We start from the raw sequence: 26,624 nt of genomic DNA on the forward strand, positions 1-26,624 counted from the left end.
TCATTGATACTCTTATTCAAGCTCGTAAACCAGTTACTTGGCGTATCTACCACAAAGGGTGGAGGACCTACTTATTCTGGTGTGAAGAGTGTGGTTTTTCCTGGCACAGAGTTAAGGTTGCCAAGATCTTATCTTTTCTCCAGGATGGACTGGAGAAGGGCCTTTCTGCTAGTTCCCTGAGGGGACAGATTTCGGCCCTGTCTGTTTTATTGCACAAGAAACTGGCTGAGCTTCCAGAAGTGCAGTCCTTTGTTAAGGCTCTGATTAGGATCAGACCTATGTTTAGATCTGGGGCTCCTCATTGGAGCCTAAATCTTGTTCTTTGTGTTTTGCAACAGGCTCCGTTTGAGCCTCTGCATTCCGTTGACATTAAATTGTTATCTTGGAAGGTTCTCTTTTTATTGGATATTGCCTCTGCACGCAGAGTTTCTGAGATCTCTGCTTTGCAATGTGAGTTCCCTTATCTGATTTTTCATGCAGATAAGGCAGTTTTACTTACTAAGTAAGGTTTTTTTCCTAAGGTTGTGTCGCAACATCAATCAAGAGATTGTGGTTCCTTCCTTATGTCCTAATCCTTCTTCATCGAAGGAACGTTTACTTTCCCATTTGGAAGTGATTCTTGCCTTTAAGTTCTATCTTCAGGCTACTAAGGAGTTTAGACAATCTTCCTCTTTGTTTGTTGTCTATTCGGGGAAGCGTAAGGGGCAGAAGGCTACTTCGACTTCCCTATCTTTTTGGTTAAGGAGTGTCATCCGCTTAGCTTACGAGACAGCGGGAGATCATCCTCCTGAGAGGATAACGGCTTATTCCACTAGAGCAGTGGCTTCCTCTTGGGCCTTTAAGAACGAGGCCTCTATGGATCAGATGTGTAAGGCGGCTACCTGGTCCTCCTTACATACTTTTTCAAATTTTTACAAGTTTGATGTTTTTGCTTTGGCTGAAGCAGCTTTCGGGAGATAAGTTTTGCAGGCAGTGGTACCCTCAGAATAGGGTCCGCTTCTTCATTTTTGTTCCCTCGCGTTATTAATTCAGTGTCCTCTGGAGCTTGGGTATAGTTTTCCCAATAGTAAGTAATGAAGCCGTGGACTCTCCCTATCTTAGGAAGGAAAACATAATTTATGCTTACCAGATAAATTCCTTTCCTTCTGGATAGGGAGAGTCCACGGCCCCCGCACATTTTTTCTTGTCCAAGGGTGGCCCCCTATTATTTATCTTATTCTTCTGGCACCATTTATACCCTGATGTTTCTCCTACTTTTCCTTGTTTCCTCGGTAGAATGACTGAGGTAATGAGGAAGTGGGAGGGATATTTAAGTCTTTGGCTGGGGTGTCTTTGCCTCCTCCTGGTGACCAGGTGTTGTATTTCCCAACAGTAAGGAATGAAGCCGTGGACTCTCCCTATCCGGAAGGAAAGGAATTTATCTGGTAAGCATAAATTATGTTTTTTGTTCCCCAATAGATATTATTTTTGTGCCCTCCAATGTTTATGTATATTTTTTGCTCCCAAATTTACATTATTTTTGTGCATTGTATGTATGTATTGGGTACTTGTAAAGCATGGCTAATCACCCGTAAGGGTCTCAATGTGCTGCTCATTTTATCGACTTTGGATGGATGAAAGGCTGAGTGGACCTTGCCAGGGATCAAACCTGCAACCCTCGGGTTGCTACAGAGCTCAGCCACAGTGCATGCTGAGCTATCTGTCCGGCATTGTTGACACCTTTTTTTCTAACATTGCTTCTACAACTGGTATAGAAAATATATCTAAAGCTGTTCTCTACAGTAGTTATGGAGAACTGTAATGCTCGTATTTGCAGGAGAACTGTCAATCTGCTATTGGAGAAAAAAAATGATGAATTAATGAGAAGTACTATAGGAAATACCACTAAAACAATCTAATTTAACCCTTCTTTTGGCGCACCTGTGTGCCAAGGAGAACGGGGACAGAATAGGAGAATTTTACAGTTGAACTTGCCCAGTTTTAGGTGCATTTTTGAATGAATGATAAATAGGGACATTTATTTGTTTGCACATTTTTAGGTGCAAATATAGGAGAATAGTTTCTACTATGGTCATTTAAAAAATATTGATATTTTATTAAATATTTTCATAAATTTTGTTTTGCGTATTTGAAAGTTTTTTTAACATTTTGTTTTCATGTTTGTTTCAGTATTTGGTATTATAGGTATCAGTTTGGTTCCACCTAATAACTGGAAATAGAGGATTGGACGAAAATATTCAGTGCTTTCTTCAACCTAGTTCAATTAACCATTTTCCACCTTCAGCAGCCCCTCAAGTCTTCTGTCACCTTATATATGCTACCTAGATAGAAAAATATACTTGGAGCAACTAATTTTAAAAAAGAGTCATTAGCAGAAGTTAAAGGGATATGAAACCCAAATGTTTTCTTTTATGATTCAGATTATTTTACTTGTTTTTCCTGTAATTTAAATTTGAAAATGTTTCTCCCCCCAAGAGACTGCAGTAGCTTACATGGAATTTAGATCCCACAACCTTTCACATGCTGCTCAGTGATAGCTTGATATATGCAGGAGCTCATTAAACTCTGGACATAAGTGTCTACAGCAAAGGAGATAAGCAGCAGTCAAGATGTTTCTCAATATGTATGTCACTGGACTGTAAAACAATGCACATTTTGCTTACAACATAACTAGGTTTGTCTCCTAGGCAGCATTTCACTGACATGGCTGGTATTTTTAACGTTCAGGTCACTATAGACAATTTTTTTCAATTGGAGTCCTAATAGGTTATGGGACACGTTTTCATGATGTCTGAACTAGAGCACAGGTCAAGTAATCAGCTGATCAGTAACCATGGTTACTAACCTGCTTTCACCCATCAGCTGATTATTTCACCTGTGCTCTAGTTAGGGTTGCCACCTTTTGCCCAAAAAAATCCTGGACACTTTTTAAGTGGGCATGGAGAGGGTGTGGCTTGGGGCGTGGCTTGTCGCTGCCTCAAATTCATTATGAAATTAATTTATATAATATATATATATATATATATATATATATAATATATATACATATATAATATATATATATATGATACATATATATAATATATATAAAATATATATATATAATATATATATAATATATATATATATATATATATATATATATACTGTATATAATATATATATATATATATATATATATATACACCAAGTTGAAACCCCAATACCAAGTAAAATGCTAAACTCAGAATAACAAGTTTAAGAGAAAATATAATTGACACTAACTTTGGGGTGACAACTTTACAAAATTATTGGACAGTGTTTGGAGATGAGAAAGATGGAGATGAGACCGTGCATACCCTGGGATTGCTAAGCTTGGGGGCATCATGAACCTGTGTGACCAGACTTGGGTAACTGGTGGGCGGGTAATTGGTGTAACGGGCGGGCGCGCGCAATGCCCTCTCTCTCTGCCGCTCTGCTGCAGGATGTGATAACTCCCTCCTGGACCCTGTTCCCCCCTCCCACTGTCCCACTCCCACATCATCCTCCATCTCTCCTGCAGACTCCACCTACCCGGTTAGTAACCCCGGGCTAAGCGCTCCTCTGGCCAGCTTATATTTTGTAAAGTCTGTGAAACCGTGGCGGGTGGCAACCCTAGCTCTAGTTCAGATATCCTGAAATTATGGCCCTGAGGACTGGAATTTAAAAAAACAATGTTATAGATAAAGAAGAATTAAATACAAATCTACTCCTAAGAGTGCAGGAGTGTATTTAGAAATGAATAATCGTTAAAAGGATACCTTTTGAAAACTGTGGCCCAATTACAGATTACACGTTTATATATTTTTCTATGTCTTTGATCATTCTGTGACAGTAAAGCAGAAACAGTGCATACCTTACAACAGTACCTGGAGGCTTTCTGGCACAAGGTAGAGTTTTGTGGGTGGAGCTGCCACAGGTGGATGGACTTGAGGGCGTATTGCAGGCCGGGCGTAGTTGGCGCGTGTTTTGGATGGAGCAAGAGTGATCCCTAAACTGGAACATTTGCCCTGGCCGAGATGCTTCGGGTAGGAAAGTGGTAAGACCTCCCAGCCCATGGGAATCTACAGGATCCAGCACAGTTGGAAGGTCTTATATTGCATATTCACAATTAATTTGCCCAGAGTAAGAGCCTATGGGCCCCACAATCAATGTAATTCTTAAGAGACTATGGAGGAAGTGGGCTCTGTGAAAATTAAATTATAATCTCTCTCAATGTCTCTCTTTTCTTTAGCCAACTTTACATTTTTTATTATCCAAACCACACAGCATGCTCCACTTCAATGATAAACTAATATGGAATATTAGCTATTAAACATATTCATGTTTTCTTAAACTAAATCTGACAACACACATTCAAGAATAATGTCTATAATGATTTTCAGTATTGTTTTCTTTTTTAAATTCTATATTCCTGTTCCCATTCTCTTTGCCTGAGGACACAGTAACCAAAAAGGTAGAACGTTTTCCTCCAATCAAAAGTTTCTTCAAAAGACCATATCTTTATTAAAATTCCTTCCCAACTAAACAGTTGTTACTAAACTCTAGAAGGGCAACAACATATATGTTTTCCACTTGGAATAGTGTGAAGCTCTAAATTAAAAGCTCCATCAAAATACTACTGATGCTGGTCCATCAGCAAACATCACAGTGTCTCATTGAGACGCACCCACGGATTGGCAATGGGCAGGGTAGGTTAGTATCTTCCACCTTGAAGCTATCAAGGTATGGGTCAAACTGGATAAAACTGGGGACATCATTAGTTATTCTTGCCCTCCTCTGCCCTAGTATGTAGATGCGTCCATTGGCAGAACTGCAACCCATAAAAAACTTGCGGTAGAGGCATTGTGCTTCAAGCTCAGACCACTCTTCTGTACTCAGATTAAACCGAAAAGCTTGACCCCCTATAGTATAGATGGCTCCATTAAGCACCGTAGAGCAGATATCATACCTAGAAGAAAAATCCAATCAGATAAATATGTAAAGCCCAATGGCTAGAAGAAAAGTTTTACAAATATATTTTCCTTAAACAAGCCTAACCATGTATATTTCTGAGTTTACAATTTGCTTAACCCCACAGCACTACTGTACCCACACATATTATATACCGTTTTTCTCGCCATTAAATGGACTTTCATCATATCATAATTTACTATAAAAAAGTTATAAAATATGATGAAAAAATGGAAAAAAACACACCTTTTCTAACTTTGACCCCCAAAATCTGTTACACATCTACATCCACCAAAAAACACCCATGCCAAATAGTTTCTAAATTTTGTCCTGAGTTTAGAAATACCCAATCTTTACATGTTCTTTGCTTCTTTTGCAAGTTATAGGGAAATAAATATAAGTAGCACTTTGCAATTTCCAAACCATTTGTTTTTTTCAAAATTAGCAAAATTAGTTACATTGGAACACTGATATCTGTCAGGAATCCCTTAATAACCCTTTACATGTATATATTTTTTTAGTAGACAACCCAAAGCATTGATCTAGGCCCATTTTGGTAAATTTCATGCCATCATTTCACCGCCAAATGCGATTAAATAAAAGAAAATCATTAACTTTTTCACAAACTTTAGGTTTCTCACTGAAATTATTTACAAACAGCTTGTGCAATTATGGCACAAATGGTTGTAAATGCTTCTCTGGGACCCCCTTTGTTCAGAAATAGCAGATATTTATCGCTTTGGCATTGCTTTTTGGTAATTAGAAGGCCGCTAAATGTCCCTGTGCACCACACTTGTATTATGCCCACCAGTGAAGGGGTTAATTAGGTAGCTTGGAGGGAGCTTGAATGGTTAATTTTAGCTTTAGTGTGGAGATCAGCCTCCCACCTAACACATCCCACCCCTTTATCTCTCCCTAACCACTCTCAAACAGCTCTCTTCCCTCCCCCACCTCACTATTGTCACCACCATCTTTAGTACTAGCAGAAAGTCTGCCAGTATAAAAATAAAAAGGTTTTGTTTGTTTTTTATTATTATTTTTTAAATTATATATTTTCTGCAGTGTAGGATCCTCCCTTACCACCCAACCTCCCTGAGCCCCCAAACAGCTCTCTAACCCTCCCCCCACTAAATATTTGCCACCACTTTGCAATAAAATTGGGCTTTTCTTTAAAGTTATTCCCCCTTCTTCTGTAGTGTAGCTGCAAGAACGCAAAATTACTTATCGCTGGGACTTTCCAACCTGCATCATTGCCACAAAAGGAGAAACTACAGCTATATATAAACTACAAGTAGACCTTAATCCCTTTTGCTCAGCCCTAGGGATACCATTACCCACATTACCCATCATGGCTGTAGAAACCAGTTCAACGGGAAGTTTAATGGCTCAGTCCTATGACAAGCACATTGCCCAGCGATCAGATCACGAAAAACAAAAAGAACAGCAAACGGATCACAGATGAATTAACTATAGTTCCCGAAAGAGAACTCCAATTTTGGCTGCCCACAGGTTTGCATGTCCTAATGGATGTTATTATTGTTGACTGTTGAAGTTACAAACTTTATTGTTATTTTAATGGTTCTATTGTCAAATCATTATGCAAGAATCCCCCACAAACGCAATATCCCCTCATTGTAAATGAAGACTTAAAATGTACAGTATATACCAAATAATTTTATTTTGCTATCTTTAGTAATATTAGCCCTATTATAAATATCTCTACAGGGCCCTAGCAGGGCACAACCCTTTTGTTTACTTAATACAGATTTGCACTGTGTACTTTGTGTATTGTTATAGTTATAAAAGCTCCATTATACTTGTTCTTGTCTACCACATCAGAGTTCAGTGTATCTACCTGTTATGTTGAGAACTTTTCCCTTCCCTTTTTCCAATCCTTTGCTCCCCACCCCATACATAACTAAATTAGTACTCATACACACAAATTAGATTGGCAGACCAAGTGATAGCGCACTCACACACTAGGGCCAAAATCGGCTCACTTAAGCTGATTACGGTAAATGTAAAGAGTTTCAACAACCCAGGCAAACACTCAATTGTAACATAAGACCTGCACAGATTAAAAGGTGATATAGTGTTCCTTCAGGAATCCCACTTTATTAAGCACAAAGAACCTAAATGGCATAACCACAGATTCCCAACAGCATACTTTTCCTCAGGACCCCCCAAAAAATGGAGTTGAGATATTGTTATACCATACTCTACCTTTCCAGCGCCTACACACAGAAACAGACAAAGAGAGCAGGTACCTCAATCTAGTTGGATACCTATGCTGCAAATTAATTACATTGGCTAATGTATACATGCCAAACACAGCCCAACACACATTCTTTAAAACCGTTTCTCAGAAACTTTTGGAAGTAGCCAAGGGAGTGATATTTTTGTGAGGGGACTTTAACATGCCCCTAGTCCCAAGAGTAGACACCTTTAATGGCCAATCTAGTGTCTCGCATCACATTTTAAAACACATAAACACAACCCTTAAAAACCTCCTGTTGCACGATATCTGGTGCACGTTGCACCCGACCGACCGGGACTTTAGTTTCTATTCTAGCCCACACAAAAAATACTGCCGCATTGACTTCTTGTTTACATACTCACAGGTAATCTCATATGTTGCGCAGAGTGAAATCACACCCATTACATGGTCAGACCATGCCCCAGTCACATGCGAGATACTATGGCCCACTATACCAAATACCCCCTTCCTTTGGAAGCTGGATGACACATTACTAGATAGCAATGAAATCACAGCAGACCTGACTTCCACGTTAACTGAGTATTTCACCATAAACACCAGAGACGTCTACCCACACCTACGATATGGGAGGCACACAAATGTGTGCTTAGGGGACACCTCATCAAACACAGAGCCAAATTCACAAAAAGATATTGTGAGAGGTACAATGCGACCCTGCTAGCTATACACTCACTAGAAGAAAAACACAAACAGCAACCCTTAAACTTAACACTAGAAGCGACACTTACACAAGCAAGAGTAGACTTTAAGAAACTACTACAGGAAGAAAACCAATTTATAGCCCTCAAACTAAAGCAAAAGTATTATGAAGGAGGCGATAAAGCAGGGAAAAAACTGGCCCGAGCAATTTAGCGCAGACAACTAAAATCACACATATTTGCTATAAAAAACAGATCAGGCACAATACTCCATGATAGATACAATATTGCTAAAACTTACCACAGCTACTATGATACAGTACAGTATTATGCCTGAGGAAACAGTCTGAGACTGAGAAACGCGTCGCAATTTAATATTATTTTATTAAAGTGATTTTAACTTTTACTATAAACACTTGCTGCCTATGAACTGGTTTTTATCTGAGGATATCACTGACCTAAAGACCACTGAGAGGACTATTGCATGCTGTATGCCACGAGCTAAGTCTGTTGGGTGACTGAATTAATCCCAGCTTGTCTCTATAGCATCATTGGGGATGCTTCACCAAATGTGAGTTCAAAATCTTATACTACTATCTGGTGTGAAATCACTCTAGTCATACAATACTAGGCCATATAGGCTTTTTTGTGTTTTCTATTTTACACAGACCCTGAACAACTCGAGAGGCCGGTCTGCTGGGTGACTGTTATAGATCCCAGACTGTGTCATTTGCACCAATTGAGGTGCTCCAATACATGTGAGTTCAACTATATAGTAAAATCTACATAAATTTGGAAACTACAATATTGGGCCATGTGGCGCATCTGTCTCTGTTTGATATTTTAGATTGCTTAATTGGATCCTGGTCTGGACCACTACAGATTGCTGCCTTGGTATTCTACTATCAAGACCTTTATAAAGGACAATATAGTGATCATTGTCACCCATTAACCACTATCTTTGAGTGAGATATAACTATCCTATTAACATTGTGATTATCAAATTGTTTAGGCTAACATCTATTTACTCTGTTCACAACGTATATACTAGTTTTGAGTGAGATACAACTGTCCTATTAACATTGTGATTATCAAATTGTATAGGTTAACATCTATTTACTCTGTCCACAACATATATACTAGTTACTACTGAATCAGTGTATCATCATTTATACTGAAAAGTGCATTTCTATTGGTAACATATAAGCTACCTCATATACTACATATTACCATTTATAGATACTCTCAAGGGCGCCCCCTTTTCTTTTGTTGTATTACTATGATACATTATACAATCTCCAACACACAACTATCCCTAATCCCTCCAAAAAAAACTCCTTTAGATAAAAAGATACAAGACGTTTTATCTAATACTCCCCTGACCACATTAACAGCTGAAGCCTCACAACATCTAGACTCCTCTCTGACTCAGGAGGAAATTAACAATGCTATTAAAGACCTCCCAAATGGACAAAGCCCTGGACCAGATGGACTAGGTACCAAATATTATAAGACATTTCTGCCTATACTCATGCCTCACCTGCAAACCTTATTTAACGAAATGATAGACACGGGTTCCCTGCCACATTCCATGCTCTCAGCTTATGTCACAGTCCTACCTAAACCGGGCAAACCCACAGACAATACGAGTAAGAAAAACCTGCTGCTCTACTTTACCTGCTGCTTGCAGTGACACCCTTATTGATGATCCTTCATTCGGCATCCAACCTCCTGCAAACAAGGAAAACAAATCGAGGTCATCTCGCCTCCGTTCCCTGCTTGGCATGAAATCCACTGGATTTAATTGTTCATAAGTGAACTTGCTGTCGAGGATATTTAGGAATACACTCCCCTCTGCTATCCTCCGCTGTTACTTTCACTGTGTCTCCTCTTTGGTGTCTGACGTGAGCTCCGTGTCACGTGATTTTTTCTCTGCCTGTGGACTTGGTAATAGCCTTTGTATCACAGTGTCAATGGAGTCGATGCAGGGTGTCACTGGTCTTGGCAGCTACAGTGGGACTGGCCCAGAGGCCCCATGGGTCTTAGCGATATCTGCTGTGTTTAGGTTGTCTGGTCAGCACTCTCCAATGCTGTGTGATACGAATTCAAAGAAAAAATCCGGAACTGATAAAAACTTGATTTTTATTCCAAACATAAAAAATGGCTCACATGAAAAGTTAAAATGAATAAGGCACAGACTTGACAGACTTATTAAACCCACAGACAAGCCAGAGTCATACAGACCGATTTCCCTACTTAACAGTGATATCAAAATCCTCGCGAAAACATTAGCGAACCGAATAAACAAGTATTTACCAACCCTAATCTCTACGGACCAAGTAAGCTTCATACTAGGAAGGGAGGCAAGAAATAATACCCTGGGGGGGCGGAGCCAACAGCTGAGGAGAGCAGTCGCATATGCCCTTGGCTCTAGCTATGGACGACATATAAAACATCAAGAATAAAGCTAATTCATTGCTTTCAATATATGGCTCTTTTAATGATGGTCAGTGAGTAGAAAGGTACTGCCTTTTGTGGAGTTATAAAATCATGATTAGAATAAATTATAAAATCATGATTAGAATAAATTATAAAATCATGATTAGAATAAATTATAAAATCATGATTAGAAAAATATACAATTTCAAAGAAGAATTACACATTAAATATGTTTAGATATAAATTAAGATATAGAATATGGAAGAGTTATAAATTAAATTAATTTAGGATTAGTCAGTTTAGTTAGTAATGGGTTAAATAGTGTTTTAAAGACAATGTATTTTAAATTGTGACATTTACATTCAGTTGCTGTTGTCAATCAAACTTTGACCTGTTTTTTGAGATCAAATCTCCCTTATAACATCTACTTGAAGACACTGATATCTTGGGCCTAAGCGATCTCCACGAGGATAGCTGATGGTGGTTAGCCAAGTCCCTCTAAGCGCTACACTTTACAGCTATGTCGGTGATTTACAGAACTCTCGCAGCATAAGACGATTCAGAAGCCTGACTCCTACACACTCCTATCCCTCCATCAGAACGAATTAGCTTGCTACAACAACATGGAGGACTCTCACGACGCAGTATGCCAGACAGGTACATCGAGGCTAATCATATCCACTCGTCTAGACCAGCACTATGTGGCGTGTGCGGCGGCTTTGCAGGCTACAGCTGGCCCTTCTTACCTCCCGTCAGCCGAACCTAGCCTTACCAGTGCCCCATCGGATGTCATGCGGAACAGGCGAACACAGTGGGGATAATATGGGCCCCATGGGGTCTTAGGAGAGAATTTGTGGTCAGAGGATGTGGCTCAACCTACCGCACAAACTGAAATCAATCTAACAGAGCCAGAGAAGAAGCTTCAGAGACCCGCAGCATCACAGGCATCACTGAAAAGGGCTAAAGTTTGCCGAAAGCCACTCGCGAAAATATACATACATTTTATTCAGGCTGTGGAGCCGAGTGGTCGTGGTGACTATTTCCCTGAGAATGTCGGGCTGTGCTGGTGGCAGAGCGCCCGAATGCTTTTTTTTTTTTTTTTTTAATTGTTTTATTTATAATCCAAGTCACTGTCCAAAAACAATATCAACCATTTTGAAAACATGGCATAATCAAAAGATACAATAAATTTGACAACATAGTACTATGTTCATTTATACATGTAGTTAAATTTAGGCTAATCATCACATTAATGAACACAAACATTTTATTTTCCTACAATGCTTGGAGTTTTTGATTTTCAGTATAACCCCCCCCCTTGTTCCCCCCCCCCATGCGAAGAGAAAACATAACAAAAAAAAAAAAAACAAACAAAAACAAACAAAAAAAAAATTACCATCACTTTCTTCCACCTGAAGCTTTACCAGTTCCCTAATAGAACAATTTCTGTATTTCTAAAGGGGAAGATTATATAATCTATTTCTGCAGCCGGAAAGATTTTTAAGAAGGCAGCCCATTTATCAAAGAACCTTTTAATGTCTTGTTCATTATTTATATCCGCGTTTCTCTGGTCTAAAATGCATTGTTTTTTCATGCAGTTTTTAATTTCAGTAATGCTTGGCATTGCATGACTTTTCCACTTCTTACAGATTAAATACCTGGTAGCAAGAATAGCGGAGATTATTATTTTTTCATCAGTTTGCTTACCAGGCTCTTCCTTAAGGCACAGTATTATCTGATATATTGTCAAAGAGACATAGCCTATCTTAAGCACCTTTTTTAGCCAGTATTCGAGCCTAGCCCAGAGATTTTTAATCTTTGGACAATACCAAAACATATGTATTAAATCAGCTGCCTGATACGAACATTTAGGACATTTATTAAACCCTACATTCACACATTTGAAACCTCTCTCGGGGGTAAAATATGCCCCATGAAGGAGCTTAACATGTGCCTCCCTCCAAGTTGCAGAGAGCGTTACTTGTGCAATTTTTTTAATTGACAATTGAATAGTTTTAGACTCAATATTACTCTGAGGGATTGCTGTATTCCAGTAGAGGGCAATCTTTGCCAGTACCGGTTCTCCTTTATTTGTACCCAGAAGGTGATAACATGGTGCAATTGACATATGACCATTTCTTGTTAGAGCAAGCCAATCATCGAGTTTACCTAGTCCCCATTCCCAACCAGCTTTCTTAACTAGGTCCTGTGCAAAATGCCTTAATTGCAAATACGCAAAGAAGTCTTTATTGGGCAAATCAAAATCTCTTTTTAATTCCTGGAATGTTTTGATATATTTTCTCTCTTTATCAATTATTTGGTATACCTTGGTTAACCCCCGATTATGCCATTTCCTAAAGACTTCGGAATGCAATCCTGATTGAAAAATAGGGTTACCTATTATAGGCAAAAGACAGGTAGCACTATTATTAATTGAAAGAAAGGTTACTATCTTGTGCCAAGCTTTAAGTGGGTTAAGAATTGTTTTAAATCGTTTAATTTCTGAGGGGATTTCTTTAGGTACTAAGTGTATTAATGCAGATAGAGAATATGGGTAGCAGACACTGGTCTCGAGATAATTATTCAAGACATAGTTATTAGATGAGATCCAGTCTGTTACGACACGAGCCAGAAAGGAGAGGTTATATAGCCTTATGTCTGGTAAGGCAAGACCACCATCCTTTCTTGGTATTGAAAGTTTCATAAGAGATATCTTTGACCTCTTATTCTGCCATAAGAACTGTATAAGTGAAGTATTGATTGAACGTATATCCTTACCTAATAGAATTATTGGTGTATTTTGAAGTATATATAAAAGTTTTGGAAGAAGAGCCATTTTAAAAAGGGCAATCCTTCCAGAAAGTGATATTGGGAGATTTTGCCATAACAAAAGCTTTTCTTTGATCATTTTTACTACTGGGGGTATATTCAATGTATAGAGATCTACGGACCTTGTCGGAATATGAATCCCTAGATATTTAAAAGAATCTTTTACTTGGCGAAAAGGAGTTTCTAATATTGAAGTTTAATTTTTCCTGAGCCACACTATCTCTGATTTTGTCATATTTACTTTGTATCCAGAGAATGTACCAAATTGTTCCAAGATCTGAAAAAGTTTTGGTAAGTTCAGTTTGGTGTTAGCCAAATAAAGCAGCAGATCATCAGCATACAGACCGATTTTTATTTCGCAGTTACGAATTTTTATACCATCCAAATGATGGCGTATTTTAATTGCCAGAGGTTCAATGGAAATATTAAATAAGAGCGGGGAAAGAGGACAGCCCTGCCTTGTTCCTCTACCTAACAAGATAGAGGGGGAAATGTTGTTATTCACTATCAATCTTGTAGATGGGTGTTTATATAGATTTTCGATAAATTCAAGAAAATTACCTCTGATGCCAAATTGTCTTAACGATGTTTTGATATGTTCGTAAAATATTGAATCAAAGGCTTTTTCAGCATCTAAGGAAATAATAGCAAGGTCAGGTATGTCCTCCCCCCCGCTAGTTAAATTAGATAGTACCTCAAAATATTCTGTCACCAATAGGGCTTCCCTAATTTTTGAGGCTGAGTTGCGGTTATTTAGAAAACCTGCTTGATCAGTATGTATAATTTCTGAGAGGGGTCTTTGAAGTCTAGATGCTAGAATTGCAGTAAGAATTTTGTAATCTGAATTTAACAGTGCAATTGGTCTGTAGGATTCCTTGTATTCAGGGTTTTTTCCGCCTTTTAATATCAAAGTTGTGTAAGAATTGGTAAATGAAGAGGGGATCATTTTACCACTAATAAAGAAGCTGTTAAAGAGCGTGCAAAGATGTGGGGTGGCTTCACCAATCAGGATCTTATAGAATTCACTAGGCAAGCCATCTGGACCTGCTGCTTTATTTGAGGCAAGCTTGGATATTACTTTCTCTATTTCTTCTATGGAAATAGGGACATTGAGGCTATCAGCCATTTCTGATGTGACAGTAGGATACGTGATATCTCTCCAAAAGTCATCAGATGTATGCGTATCACTTGTTTTAAATGAATATAATTCCTGGTAATATTCATTAAATGCAGCTAGTATGTCTTCGGCTTTAGAAAGCTGAAGACCTTTATTATACAATTTGTCTATGATTGGTTGTTTTTTCTCATTTTTTATTAATTTGGCCAGCATCTTACCTGATTTATTACCATATTTATATAGCTTAGCCTGCATTTTTAATTCCTTTTGAGTTTCTTGCAGTAAAACAAAAGTATCCCTTTCATTTTTTGCTTTAACGTATTTTGCCCAATTTAAGGGGGTTTTGTCAAGCAGATAATGATTATAAGTGTTAGTTAAACATTGGCATGATTCTCTTTCTCTAGATCGAATTTTCTTATGCAGGGCTGAGCTATATGAAATTATTTCGCCTCTCATTACTGCTTTTGCAGTGTCCCAAAATACTTCAGGGCGGTTTAAATAGTCTTTATTAAAATGTACAAATTCCTTATATCTATTTATAAGCCAGTTCTTGAATTTTACCTCAGTCGTCAGATAGTATGGAAAAAAGAAACGTGTTGCAGCAGAATACAAATGTGAAAGCTGAAACTCAAGTACAATCGGTGCATGATCTGAAAGAAATATTGGTCCTATATCTGTTTTTACCCCTCTCATCACCATACGTTCATCAATTAGAAAAATGTTGATTCTGGAGAGCGTCTTATGCGCCTTGGAAAGACAGGTAAAATTTTGAGTAGAAGGATTTTGCTGTCTCCAGATATCCCGCAGTGCTAAGTTCTGCATTATTTTTTTAAACATCTTACCCTCTAGATTATCTTTTTTTTGTTTTAACTGTTTGACATTATGTCTTAGCCTATCGATCGGGCATTGTGGTGCCATATTGTAATCTCCTCCCATAATTAAAGAGCCTTCCGTGAAGGATAATAATTTGGTCTGCAAAGTGTTCCAAAATTTTGGATCAAATACATTAGGGCCGTATGTATTACATAATGTATACATCTTCTGGGCAATCTTTATTTTCAGTAGTACATATCTCCCCCCGATGTCAGCCTCAAAATGTGTGACTTCGGTATCAATTTTCTTTCCTATTAGAATTGCTACCCCCCTTTTCCTCTTAACACTAGGTGCAAAATAGATTTCTTTTACCCATGTTGATTTAAGTTTTAAAGATTCTTCAGCTGATAAATGGGTTTCTTGAATAAAACCTATGTCAGTCTGGATCTTTCGCAGGTGATTAAGGATTGCTTTTCTCTTTATAGGGGTAGATATACCACCTACATTCCAAGATACTATTTTACAATTTTTATTCAGCATATTCATTTATACATTAAGAAGGAAGAAAGAGAAGAGAGAAAGAGAAAAAATAAATAAATAAATAAATAAATAAATAAAATAAATAAATAAATAAAAAAAAAAAAAAAAAAATAATAATAATAATAAAATAAAATAAAATAATAATAATAATTTAAAATTAGACACCTAAATTTTCTCCGCACAGGTGGGGGTTGGGTCCTAGGACTCACGTCTAGAAGAGACACGGTCTTTCCCATAAGCAAAAACCTATAGCTTACACTCAGTCTAATAATCAGATATTCAATATTGCTGTTATTAAGCTTAGGAACCCAGTGTGTTATAGAAGCTCTCAGCCAGTTGAGCTTCTTCAAAGAAGTGTGTGACTTCCCCAACTTTAACCTTTAATTTGTAGGGGTACATTATGGTTGCCTGGTACCCTTTTTGTATCAATTTGGAACAAATAGGAGCAAGCTCCCTTCTCCTTGCTGCAGTGTCAGCAGAGAAATCTTGAAACATAAGGATTGTAGCGTCTCCAGCCTTAACAGGCTGTTGTTTGCGATAATGCTGGAATAAGGTAAGTTTGTCTTGAAAATTTAATATTCTAGCGATAACAGGCCTAGGCCTAGTTCTATCTTTATTGCCTGAGCGAGGTAGACCAAGTCTGTGCGCTCTCTCCACTGGGATGGGATATAGGGTAGATGGCATCTTTAAAATTGTAGGCAAGGTTTCTGATATAAAATTAACAAGATTGTCATATTGTTGTTCTTCCGGAAGGCCTATAATTCTTATATTATTTCTTCTAGAACGATTTTCTAGATCTTCTAATCTGTTTTGAATTTTCTGTACGTTATTATTTATACCTTCTAGATTAGAACTATGCGTTATTGTTAGATCTTCCAGGTCCGAAACTCTTTGTTCGGCTTCCTGCAGCCTATTGGAGAATTGACGAACCTCTTGTGTCAGAGAAAGAAAATCTTGTTTGATTTCAGCTCTAAGAGCCTCAAATTTAGGAGAGAGCGCATCAGATATACTAGCGACTAAGCTGTGAATATTGGTTACTTCTTGTACAACTGGTACATTTAACATAGTTGGTTGCGCTTCTGTGGGAGGCTCCTGATTACCCTTCAATTTTCTGTCTCTCTGTCTTGCTGCCATGGCTGGAGAAATATTCCGGGGTGAGGTGTGAAGGAATTTATCCATGTGCCAGAAAAGAAAAGAGAATTAAAAAAAATTGAAGTGAGGCAATTTATCTAAGTGAAGATCAATACAGGGAGTGAACTTAATTTTAGAGTTAAGTTTGAGAAGGTGAAGCGTTCTCAAATAGACAAGTGAGGATAGGGATGTGCACTATTGTGACCAAGTGAGGGAAAAGAAAAGGGGAGAGAGAAAAAAAAAAAAAAAAAAGGAAAGAAAGAAAGGAAAAATAATAAACTGTGAATTAAATCGTGTTATTTAGATCCAGCCAGGGATGCAGAGATCAGGGACGTTATTAATGTTAGGCAATTTTATGCCAATTTGTTAATTGTCTTACTGTTGCTAATCTTCAAAAGACACAATAAAGGAAATGGTATCTCTGAAAGCAGCAACAGCAATTTCTTAATTAGATTTATATCCAAGAAAATATTATTCCAGCAATTATATACAGTATATTTTATAGGTAAGCAAACATATTCACAGTGACCTAGTTATATCCTGGTTCAGTCAGTTTCATTTGTATTTTATTTTCAGAGAAGTTAAAATATCTCTTCTTTAAAGAAAATTTATAAGGTAGTTTTAACTAATGATCTTTATATTTCTATATAAACTTTCTCCCTGTCCAATAGTAAGGGATAGTATTTTATTTTCAGGGAACGTAGGAGATTTATTCTTAGGAAAGAGTTATTAGATAATATAACTGAGGATCTTTTATCTCTATATAGCCCTTCCCTCCAAGCAGTAATAATGGGTAATATATCCTGAAAAAGGTTATAGTAAATTTCTCTGGTATTGAATTATTAATTCCTTATTCACACTCAATAACCTTTGATTTTTTTTTTCCTCCCCTTCTCCTCTCTCTTCTCTCTCCCCTGAGAATGTTGCACTTTTTAGAGGAGAAAGTACAATGTCTTTTTACATACTATGCACATTTTACACATTCTTAAGCATTAACATTTTTGCCTAGATTTGCTCAATACATTGATATGACAAAAATTGTAGCGACAAGTAATATAGTTAAATAAAATTAAATGTGCCAAACAAATCATATGCAGAAAAAAGAATCATATAAGGAGCCAATGAAAAAAAAAAAAAAAAAAAAGTTCCTTTATATAGTTAATAAAGTTCAGCCAGTTCTTGTATGTATGCAGCTCGTCACCTTACCTGGGTCATTCTATGCATCAGCGTTCAACTAATAGCCAGGTAGGTGGGCAGAAAGAGCCTTCAATATGAGAAAATGCCAAAATTGCTGATACCTATTAGAGGGGTTAATTATACAGCCATCTTCCATAGCATTTTTACCAGGATCCATACAGTGTTCCCCAGGACATGCAGCTCTGGTTGGTATCCCCCAAAAAAAGGTGAAGAGAGAAAAACATGCTCCCAGATTGAGCACCTCCTAATTTAGCGCTTACCCACAGCGTCTCGAGGAACCAGAGCAGAGATATGCAGAGGCGCTGCACAGGGAGATCTCAGCGGCAACTGCCAGGCTAGCTACACATAGCCCCGACCTCCCACGCAGCACCGGTGGGGGAGGGGGGATTCTCCAGCAAGCTTTCAGTCCGGCACCGAGCAGAGCCGCTTCGAGTACTTATCGCTCCCTGCTTGAAGATGCGGCTCCGCCACCACACTTCAGCTCAGTCTCACGGATGATTTCTGTCTCCCTCGCAACTTCGGTGGGGGAGAGGAAGGTATGTGGGGGGTCCGCCGCGCTGCTGTGGGTACTCAGGGCAGGAGTCAGGAAAAAAACATCAGGTCCTTTGTTAGTGCAGCAGTGTTGATATATGTAAATAGCCTTATCCTCCCACGCAGCACCGGTGGGGGAGGAAAGGGTATGGAGAGAATCTGCTGTTATCCTGCAGGTAATTAGGGCCAGGTTCAAGGCAGTTTATCAGTATAGCAGAGAGAGTGTATAAAGATAGCCTCAACCTCCCACGCAGCACCGGTGGGGGAGGGAGGCACTCTGTTCCTCTTTGAAGTTATATCACAAGTTCTAATATATATAAAAAGAGGAAGCCCAAGGTATAGGCTTTTTGCAAGCTGACTAATAATGTCAGCACAGTGGGATGTCTGTCCACTGTCTGGTTCCAGGAGCGTTGATACAGGCTATCCAAGAAGCTACCCAGGTCCCTGGGTTTGGCACGAGAAACTCCACCAGCAGCTGCAGGACTGGAAGGTAATCACACACAGGTGTGTGCAGTTAGCTCCTCCTCCGGAAACCCGCCCGAATGCTTTTTTATGTAACTCCCTTTGAATGGATGGGAGACCCTTTTGACCCGGGTGGCTGGTCACTCTTTTAGCCTTCTTACATACCCACATGGCACAAAAGAAAGGCGCCAGCACAATGGGCCGCTACATCAAATATAGAACTGAACCTCTGGATCCATGTTGTCCTCCATCTCTGTCCAAGAACTTAAAGACAGCAAAAATACTCACACTTAGCAAGTTTTTTATAAGTTAGCTGTACGGAGTGTTGTAACCTTAGAGCCAGGCCTCACATCAGTTATTATATTTGTGTTCCTGTTAGTAACATGCGGTGACCAGCCATAACTCACATGAAAATATGGTTCACGCTGCTTACTTATGGTTATAGCGCTTGCAGAGCATGTATTTCACATATCTTTTTTTTTCTTACAAGTTTTGTTATACTTTATTTATGTGTGTCTGAAACATGGGTAATCTCAATATGTATTAAATAGTCTAGATCATATTTATATAACATGGGGATACTGCAGCTGGAATACTGAGTTAGCAAGGGGGTTAAGTACACTTATATGTCACACGGGTAGGTTATAGGGCCTCTGCTGTAGACAGATAGTATCTAGTTGATGTGGTCGATGGATCCTGACTAGTGTGGGTCAAGTTATTTTGTGCTTGCGGGTCTCTCTCTCTCTCTCTCTCTCTCTTGCGCCTTTACTCGAGCTGCTTTGTTTCACCCCCTGCGTGTGCGATCAGCTGTGCTGCCGGGTCCTCGCGCTGCTGCCGGGTGGGTGCGCGTGCGATCAGCTGCAAGAGTTTGTCTGAACTGCGCATGACGGCTTCAGACAAACTCTTGTCTTTTATAATATAGGATGATCTTACTTTAGGTATTACACAAGCAGCTATATTTATCAAATATACACGGAAATCATGAACTGCCTTTATTTACTAACCCAAACAATCCTCTACCGATCTTCCCAATGAACTGTATTCACAAAATATTAAACGCAGGAGACCTCAAAACAAGAGTTACAAGAAAATCATCCCGCTATAGCAACTTCATGGTTTGCTTACTCACAAATCAGACACTATTTAAAGGGACAGTCTAGTATAAATTAAACTTTCATTATTCAGATAGGACTTATTTAAGATATAGCACAAAACAATGCTAAATTTAAGACAATAGATAATAAACATTCTCAGTCATGTGATCAGAGGGCTGGAAGAAGGTTCCTAGATACAAGGTAATCACAGAGATAAAAAGTATATTAATATAACTGTGTTGGTTATGCAAAACTGGGGAATGGGTAATAAAGGGATTATCTATCTTTTAAACCAATAACAATTCTATGGTAGACTTTTAAATACTCATAAACTCAAACAGCATTTCATTAGAGACCTATTTATTTGAAACTCTCTGCACTATGTCACACATGCACAGACACCTAATTTCCTCAATCTATAAACTCCTCCTAACACCAACAGAAAATACTCTCCCAACGTACACCACACAGTGGCACAAAGAACTAGATACTTCACAGTAAGAATGGAGACATATGTTTAAAATAGGAAAATGCGTGCCGGTCTCAGCACACACACAAGAATCACATTATAAACTATTAAGTAGATGGTATCTTACACCAGCTAGACTGAAGTGGATTTACCCTGTAACAACAGGTAAATGTTGGAGAGGTTGTGGAGATGATGGCTCCCTCATACATATTTGGTGGGACTGCCTGCTATTAGATAGCTACTGGAATGAGGTATGAACAGACATGGGCAAAATTCTAGAGCTAGAAATACCTAAAACACTAGAGACAATCATATATCACTTCACAACAAAAATCCAAAACAAACCCGAAAAGGTCCCTCTTGGTCTTGATGTTGGCTTGCACCAAGAGTCTCATTCCTGCACATTGGAAAATGGCCATTGTTCCCACTGTGGAGGAATGGAGAGCAAAAATGACAACAGCTTTGCAGCTGGAAAGGTACCACTATCTGCAGACATCCCAAATTGACGTACACAAACTAATGCTTCAAATGTGGACCTTGAGTCATGAAGAGCACTGAGAAAAGGGTCACACTTCCCCCTCATACCTTTATTTTCCCCTCCTCCATTTTTATTCCCTGGAGCTTTTTAATAGACGTGCACAGTGGAAAAATTAATTTCGGTTTGTTTCGGACCGATTCAGATTTTTTCGAATTTCGTTTCGGATCGATTTGAATTTGGATACATTTGAATGTATTCGTTTTGGATTCATTCAGATTCAAATAAGTTTGGATATATTCGGATACATTCGTAAATTCGGAAGTTCGGTTTGTATTATGTTGATTCAGATGGTTCCAAGTTACACAAACGGAATTATTTCACTGTTCTATCTCACTAAATCTCACTAAATTTAATTTTTATACTGAATTGTGATTAGTCCATGGCCATTTGAATGTAACGAATAAATCTGAACTAATTCGGATTTATTCATTACAAATGCATTCGTATTAGTTTCCTTTCGTTGCTAGGGTAATTCGGAAATTCAAATCGATTTGAATCTCCGAAATTGGCGAATTCGTTTAAATTTCGATTTGGAACTAAACGAAACGCACATGTCTACTTTTTAATCATACATTAATAAAACTGTACATTGTTAAAGTACCCATCACTTGCTCAAAGGAGCGTATAATGACTTTTATAGAATTTATCTCTGTACACTATGTTAAGCTATTACCACCTGTTTAAAACTGTTTATATACATGCATGGTTTAAGTTTGTATCAAAACAATTTATTTCAAAAGTTGATTCAGAGAGAAAAACAAAAAAAAGATAAAGGTATATTGGAAACAACACAGAAGAACTTCTACTAAAAGAGGTGAAGAGTCACTACTAATACTTGGACTTACCACCTCAGTTGGTTCTCTCCGCTGTACTCTATGTATAAGCACCTGCACATGTGGAGAATATCAATGTCGTTATACTCTCCTTTCAATTATGTAATGTTATTCTTATTATCTGTATGTTGTTACCCTGTATGATGTAATACAGGCATCTTGATTTTGCAATAAAAACTAAAAAAAACTAAATTTAAAAAAAACAAACTCCCAGGGATGAATAAAACACTCACTTGTTTGAGTACATTTAGAAGTTCTGTGCTAAATCATTATATAACACTGTTAGAAATTAGAAAAAATTATTGTGTTGTATATATGATACATTAGGAAAATCTAATGAAATATGCAAAAGACTTTCATGAAAACAATAGATATGTAGCTAAAGCAAAAGTGAAACAATGATAACTCCCTAATAAAAATGTATGTTACAGACACTTATCTGAGCACAGTAAAAATATATTCCAGGGACACTTAGCAGCAGAGCAATTAAATATATAATATTGTTTGCGTATTGTGTACAATATACACTGGGAGTTTTGGGGAGTGGCTAAGTAGGCGGAGCTATAGAAAGAATTAGTGGAAGTGGTCAGTACTCCTGCAACCAGCTTATGGGATTTCTCAGTTGCAAAGATTCCTTGGATATTTTTTTTCAACTGTTGGCAACTATGGTAAATTAAAGTATGCGCAAAACATTAACATAAAAATGCCATGTATACAAATTAGAAACAGGACGAAATGTTTTTGTTTTTTTAAATTCACAGCTGTTAAATAAGAAAAATTGTGCTAGAAAAGAGTTTTCTGATTGACTGGAATAGCGCAGCTGAATTCTCTTAATGCAGAGACTCCCTGCTTTAGAATATGCACATACCGTGGCATTGGAGAATAAGAAACGATGTCCCAGTCATTTGCCTCAGTGTTTAGTCTCTGTATGCCGCTGTAGACGTCGCCATTTTCATCACGGCCACATATGACATAAATGTAGGTGCCAAGGCTTGTGGCTGCTGCTCTTTCCACGGGTCTCATGAGTGGGCTCATACTCTCCCACTTCATCTCCACCAGGTCCAGTCTCTCTACTTCCCCAGTTACACCTTCATCAGTGGTTCCTCCCATTACAAACAGCTGGAGTCCAACTCCCACAGCACAATGGCAGTTACGAGATATATTCATGGGTGGGCCATCAGACCAGGAATCAAGGGAAGAGTCATAAATGGCTACCAAGTCTATACTGTACCATACAAAGTCTCCTCTGAAGAAACCACCTGTCACAATTACCAAGTTGCCTGTAATAGTAGAAAAGATAAAAAAAATATGGGTAAATAGTAGTTTTTTTCCCACTAAAGTTAATATTAAGAACCCACATTAAATAGAAACCAAGTTCTAAGCCTGTTCTTATAATATGCTTTTAGGGGGGAAATTTACAATAGATAGAAATCTGGTACTGCCTAAACCTGCCCTGATAATCAGACTTTTTCTTACATTACACTAAATGAATTTTGGCCTGAGCCAATCATCTGTACTACATTAATGGAAACCAGCACTAATTAGCCTTGCAGAATCTGTTGGTGCTCTACAAATAAACGATAATAATAAAATGAGGTTTTTAATCTTTTTTTTGGAAGTTAGCCAGACAGAAATCCAGCATAATTAGTCTGCATAAAAGTCAATAGTGTACCAGGGATGGATCTACCTTAAAATGTGGAAGGATAATGATGACCAAAACTAGGCTATACATTCACATTACTATACATATAGACAGCACTTTTAACATAAAACTTTCCAGCCACCGAGTATCTTTTTAAAAGACCTTTATTTTCTTAGGCAGGGTCCATAAGTATAACAAACAAACAACGTTTCAAACCTGCAATAGGTTCTTAGTCATCTCATGATGGATGACATGACTAAGAGCCTATTGCAGGTTTGAAACATTGTTTGTTTGTTATACTTATGGACTCTGCTTAAGAAAATAAAGGTCTTTTAAAAAGATACTCGGTGGCTGGAAAATTTTATTGTTTGCAGTTCAGTGGAGACCTGGCTAGTCTGTTTCCTTGCCCCACTTTGGAGGGTGTGCTGTCTTCCCCCGTTGATAAAGAATAACACTTTTAGCATACACAGAATAGCACACATTTATACACATACATACACACAAATACCCACGCTGTCAAACAGACTCACACCCAAACATGTACAACTCTGCTAAAACAGAGCATCTGCCACACTACTGCACAAACATATATTGTGATGACAGATAAGATCCAAAAGGCCCATCAAGTCGACGCATATTTCCTTCTAGAGTATAAGCTTAAGTCTTAGGATAGACTTGTGCATATCCCAGTAATTCTTGACTTACCTTGTAGTCTTTGTCTTTACAGCCAATTATCCTATACATTTATATTGCTATAACACAGACACACACACACACTAACACACATACACGTTTACCCACACACTCTCACACACACGGCCTAATGATATAAAGCTCAGGCAAGAGGAACTAAAATAAGCCGTCAGTACTATGAAGTCCATAATGTGACCATCTAATGTTTTGCACGAGGTCGCAAATCAATAAATTTGCTATTGGAAGTAATTTTGTGTATCAACTGCTTTTGATGGCACGTTATACCACAATATTTTCATGTGCCATAGAAAGTATTAGAAGCCATTAAGCACTAATTCTCACCAGGTTTCCAATAAAAGCGCAAGCCGTTAATACACTGCCCCCCCCCATTTCAGTGGTCTCCCCCCCTTTCACTGGTTTCTCTCTTCCCCTCTGTTTCTCTCTCTCCCCTCCTCTGTTGGTCTCCCCCACTCTGTCTCCCCCTCTGTCTCTATCCACCCCCTCTGTCTCCCTCCTCTGTCTCTGTCCACCCCCTCTGTCTCTGCCTCCCCCTCTATCTCTGCCTTCCACCCTTTGTCTCTGCCTCCCCCTCTGTCTCTGCCCCTTTTGTTTCCCCCTTCTTTGTCTCTTTCTTCCCCTCTGACTCTCCCCCTTGTGTCTCCCCCCTGTCCCTCTCCCCTGTGACTCTCCCCCCTCTGTATCCTCCCTCTGTCTGTCTCCCCCCTCTGTCTCTTCCTCTAAATCCCCCCTCTGTCTCTCCACCCCCTCTGTGTCTCTCCACTCCTCTGTGTCTCTCCACTCCTCTGTGTCTTTCTTCCCCTCTGTCTCTGTTTCCCCCTGTCTGTCTTCCCCCACCTCCCCCTTCCTCTGCCTCTCTACCCCTTCTGTGTTCCCCCCTTTGTCTCTGTCTTTCCACTGTCTCTCTCCCCCCTCTGTGTCTCTCTCTTTCCCTGTCTTTCTCTCCCCCTCTGTCTCTCTCTTCCCCCCTTTTTCTCCCCCTCTGTCTCACTTTTCCCCCTCTATCTTTCCCCCTCTGTCTCTCCCCCCCATCTCCACCCTCTTTCTGTCTCCCCCTTTGTCTCTGTCTTTCCCCCTGTCTCTCTATACCTCTGTCTCTCTCCACTCTGTATCTCTCTCTCTGCCCTGTCTCTCTCTCTCTCTCTCTCTCTCTCTCTCTCTTTCCTTCTATCTTTCTCTTTCTCTCTCCCTTTGTCTCTCTCCACCCCTCTTTCTGTCTCCCACTCTGTCTCTCTCTCCCCCTCTATCTCTCTCTCCCCCTCTGTCTCTCTCTCTCCCCCTTCATCTCTCTCTCCCCACTCTGTAGCTCTCTCTGCCCCATCTCTCTCTCCCCTCTGTCTCTCTCCCCCCTCTTTCTCTCTCTCTCCCCCTGTCTCTCTCTTTCCCACCTCCTCTGTCTCACTCCCTTCCTCTCCCACCCTCTGTCTCTCTCCCACTCTCTCTCTCCCCTCTTATTCTCTATCTCTCCCCCTCTCTCTATCTTTCTGTCTTCTCTCTCTTTCCCTCCCCCTCTGTTTCTCTCTTCCCCCTCTCTCTCTCCCCCTTTGTCTCTCTCTTCCCCTCTATCTCTCTCCCCCTCAGTCTCTCTTTCTCTCCACCTCTGTCTCTCTCTCTCCCACCTCCATCTCTCTGTCTCCCCACTCTGTATCTCTCTCTTTCCCCTTAATCTCTCTCCCCTCCCTCTCTCCCCACTCAGTATCTCTTGCTGCCTCTCTCTGTCTCTCTCACCCCTCTCTATTTCTCTCTCTCTCCTCTCTATTTCTCTCTCTCCCCCACTCTGTCTCCCCCTCTGCCTCTATCCACCCCCTCTGTCTCCCTCCTCTGTCTCTGTCCACCCCCTCTATCGCTGCCTTCCACCCTTTGTCTCTGCCTCCCCCTCTGTCTCTGCCCCCTTTGTTTCCCCCATTCTTTGTCTCTTTCTTCCCCTCTGACTCTCCCCCTTGTGTCTCCCCCCTCTGTCCCTCTCCCCTGTGTCTCTCTCCCCTCTGTATCCTCCCTCTGTCTGTCTCCCCCCTCTGTCTCTTCCTCTAAATCCTCCCTCTGTCTCTCCACCCCCTCTGTGTCTCTCCACTCCTCTGTGTCTTTCTTCCCCTCTGTCTCTGTTTCCCCCTGTCTGTCTTCCCCCACCTCCCCCTTCCTCTGCCTCTCTACCCCTTCTGTGTCCCCCGCTTTGTCTCTGTCTTTCCCCTGTCTCTCTCCCCCCTCTGTGTCTCTCTCTTTCCCTTTCTCTCTCTCCCCCTCTGTCTCTCTCTTCCCCCCTTTTTCTCCCCCTCTGTCTCTCTTTTCCCCCTCTATCTTTCCCCCTCTGTCTCTCCCCTCCCATCTCCACCCTCTTTCTGTCTCCCCCTTTGTCTCTGTCTTTCCCCCTGTCTCTCTATACATCTGTCTCTC

At 39.5% G+C, this 26,624-nt stretch overlaps 1 protein-coding gene across 1 annotated transcript in view; it reads right to left on the reverse strand.

Moving 5' to 3' along the window:
- Nucleotides 1-4,242: 4,242 nt before the first annotated feature.
- The window catches only part of LOC128649649 (kelch-like protein 23), a 29,427-nt gene continuing 7,045 nt past the window's right edge, over nucleotides 4,243-26,624 (reverse strand). The window contains exons 2-3 of the mRNA XM_053703020.1: nucleotides 22,749-23,160; nucleotides 4,243-4,969 (exon numbers count right to left, since the gene is read on the reverse strand). Coding sequence (XP_053558995.1) covers nucleotides 4,654-4,969; nucleotides 22,749-23,160 — 728 coding nt within the window. The 3' untranslated portion in view covers nucleotides 4,243-4,653. The remainder of the gene's footprint in view (nucleotides 4,970-22,748; nucleotides 23,161-26,624) is intronic.

This window comes from Bombina bombina, chromosome 2 (assembly GCF_027579735.1).
Source record: "Bombina bombina isolate aBomBom1 chromosome 2, aBomBom1.pri, whole genome shotgun sequence".
In the NCBI taxonomy this organism is placed as follows: Eukaryota; Metazoa; Chordata; class Amphibia; order Anura; family Bombinatoridae; genus Bombina; species Bombina bombina.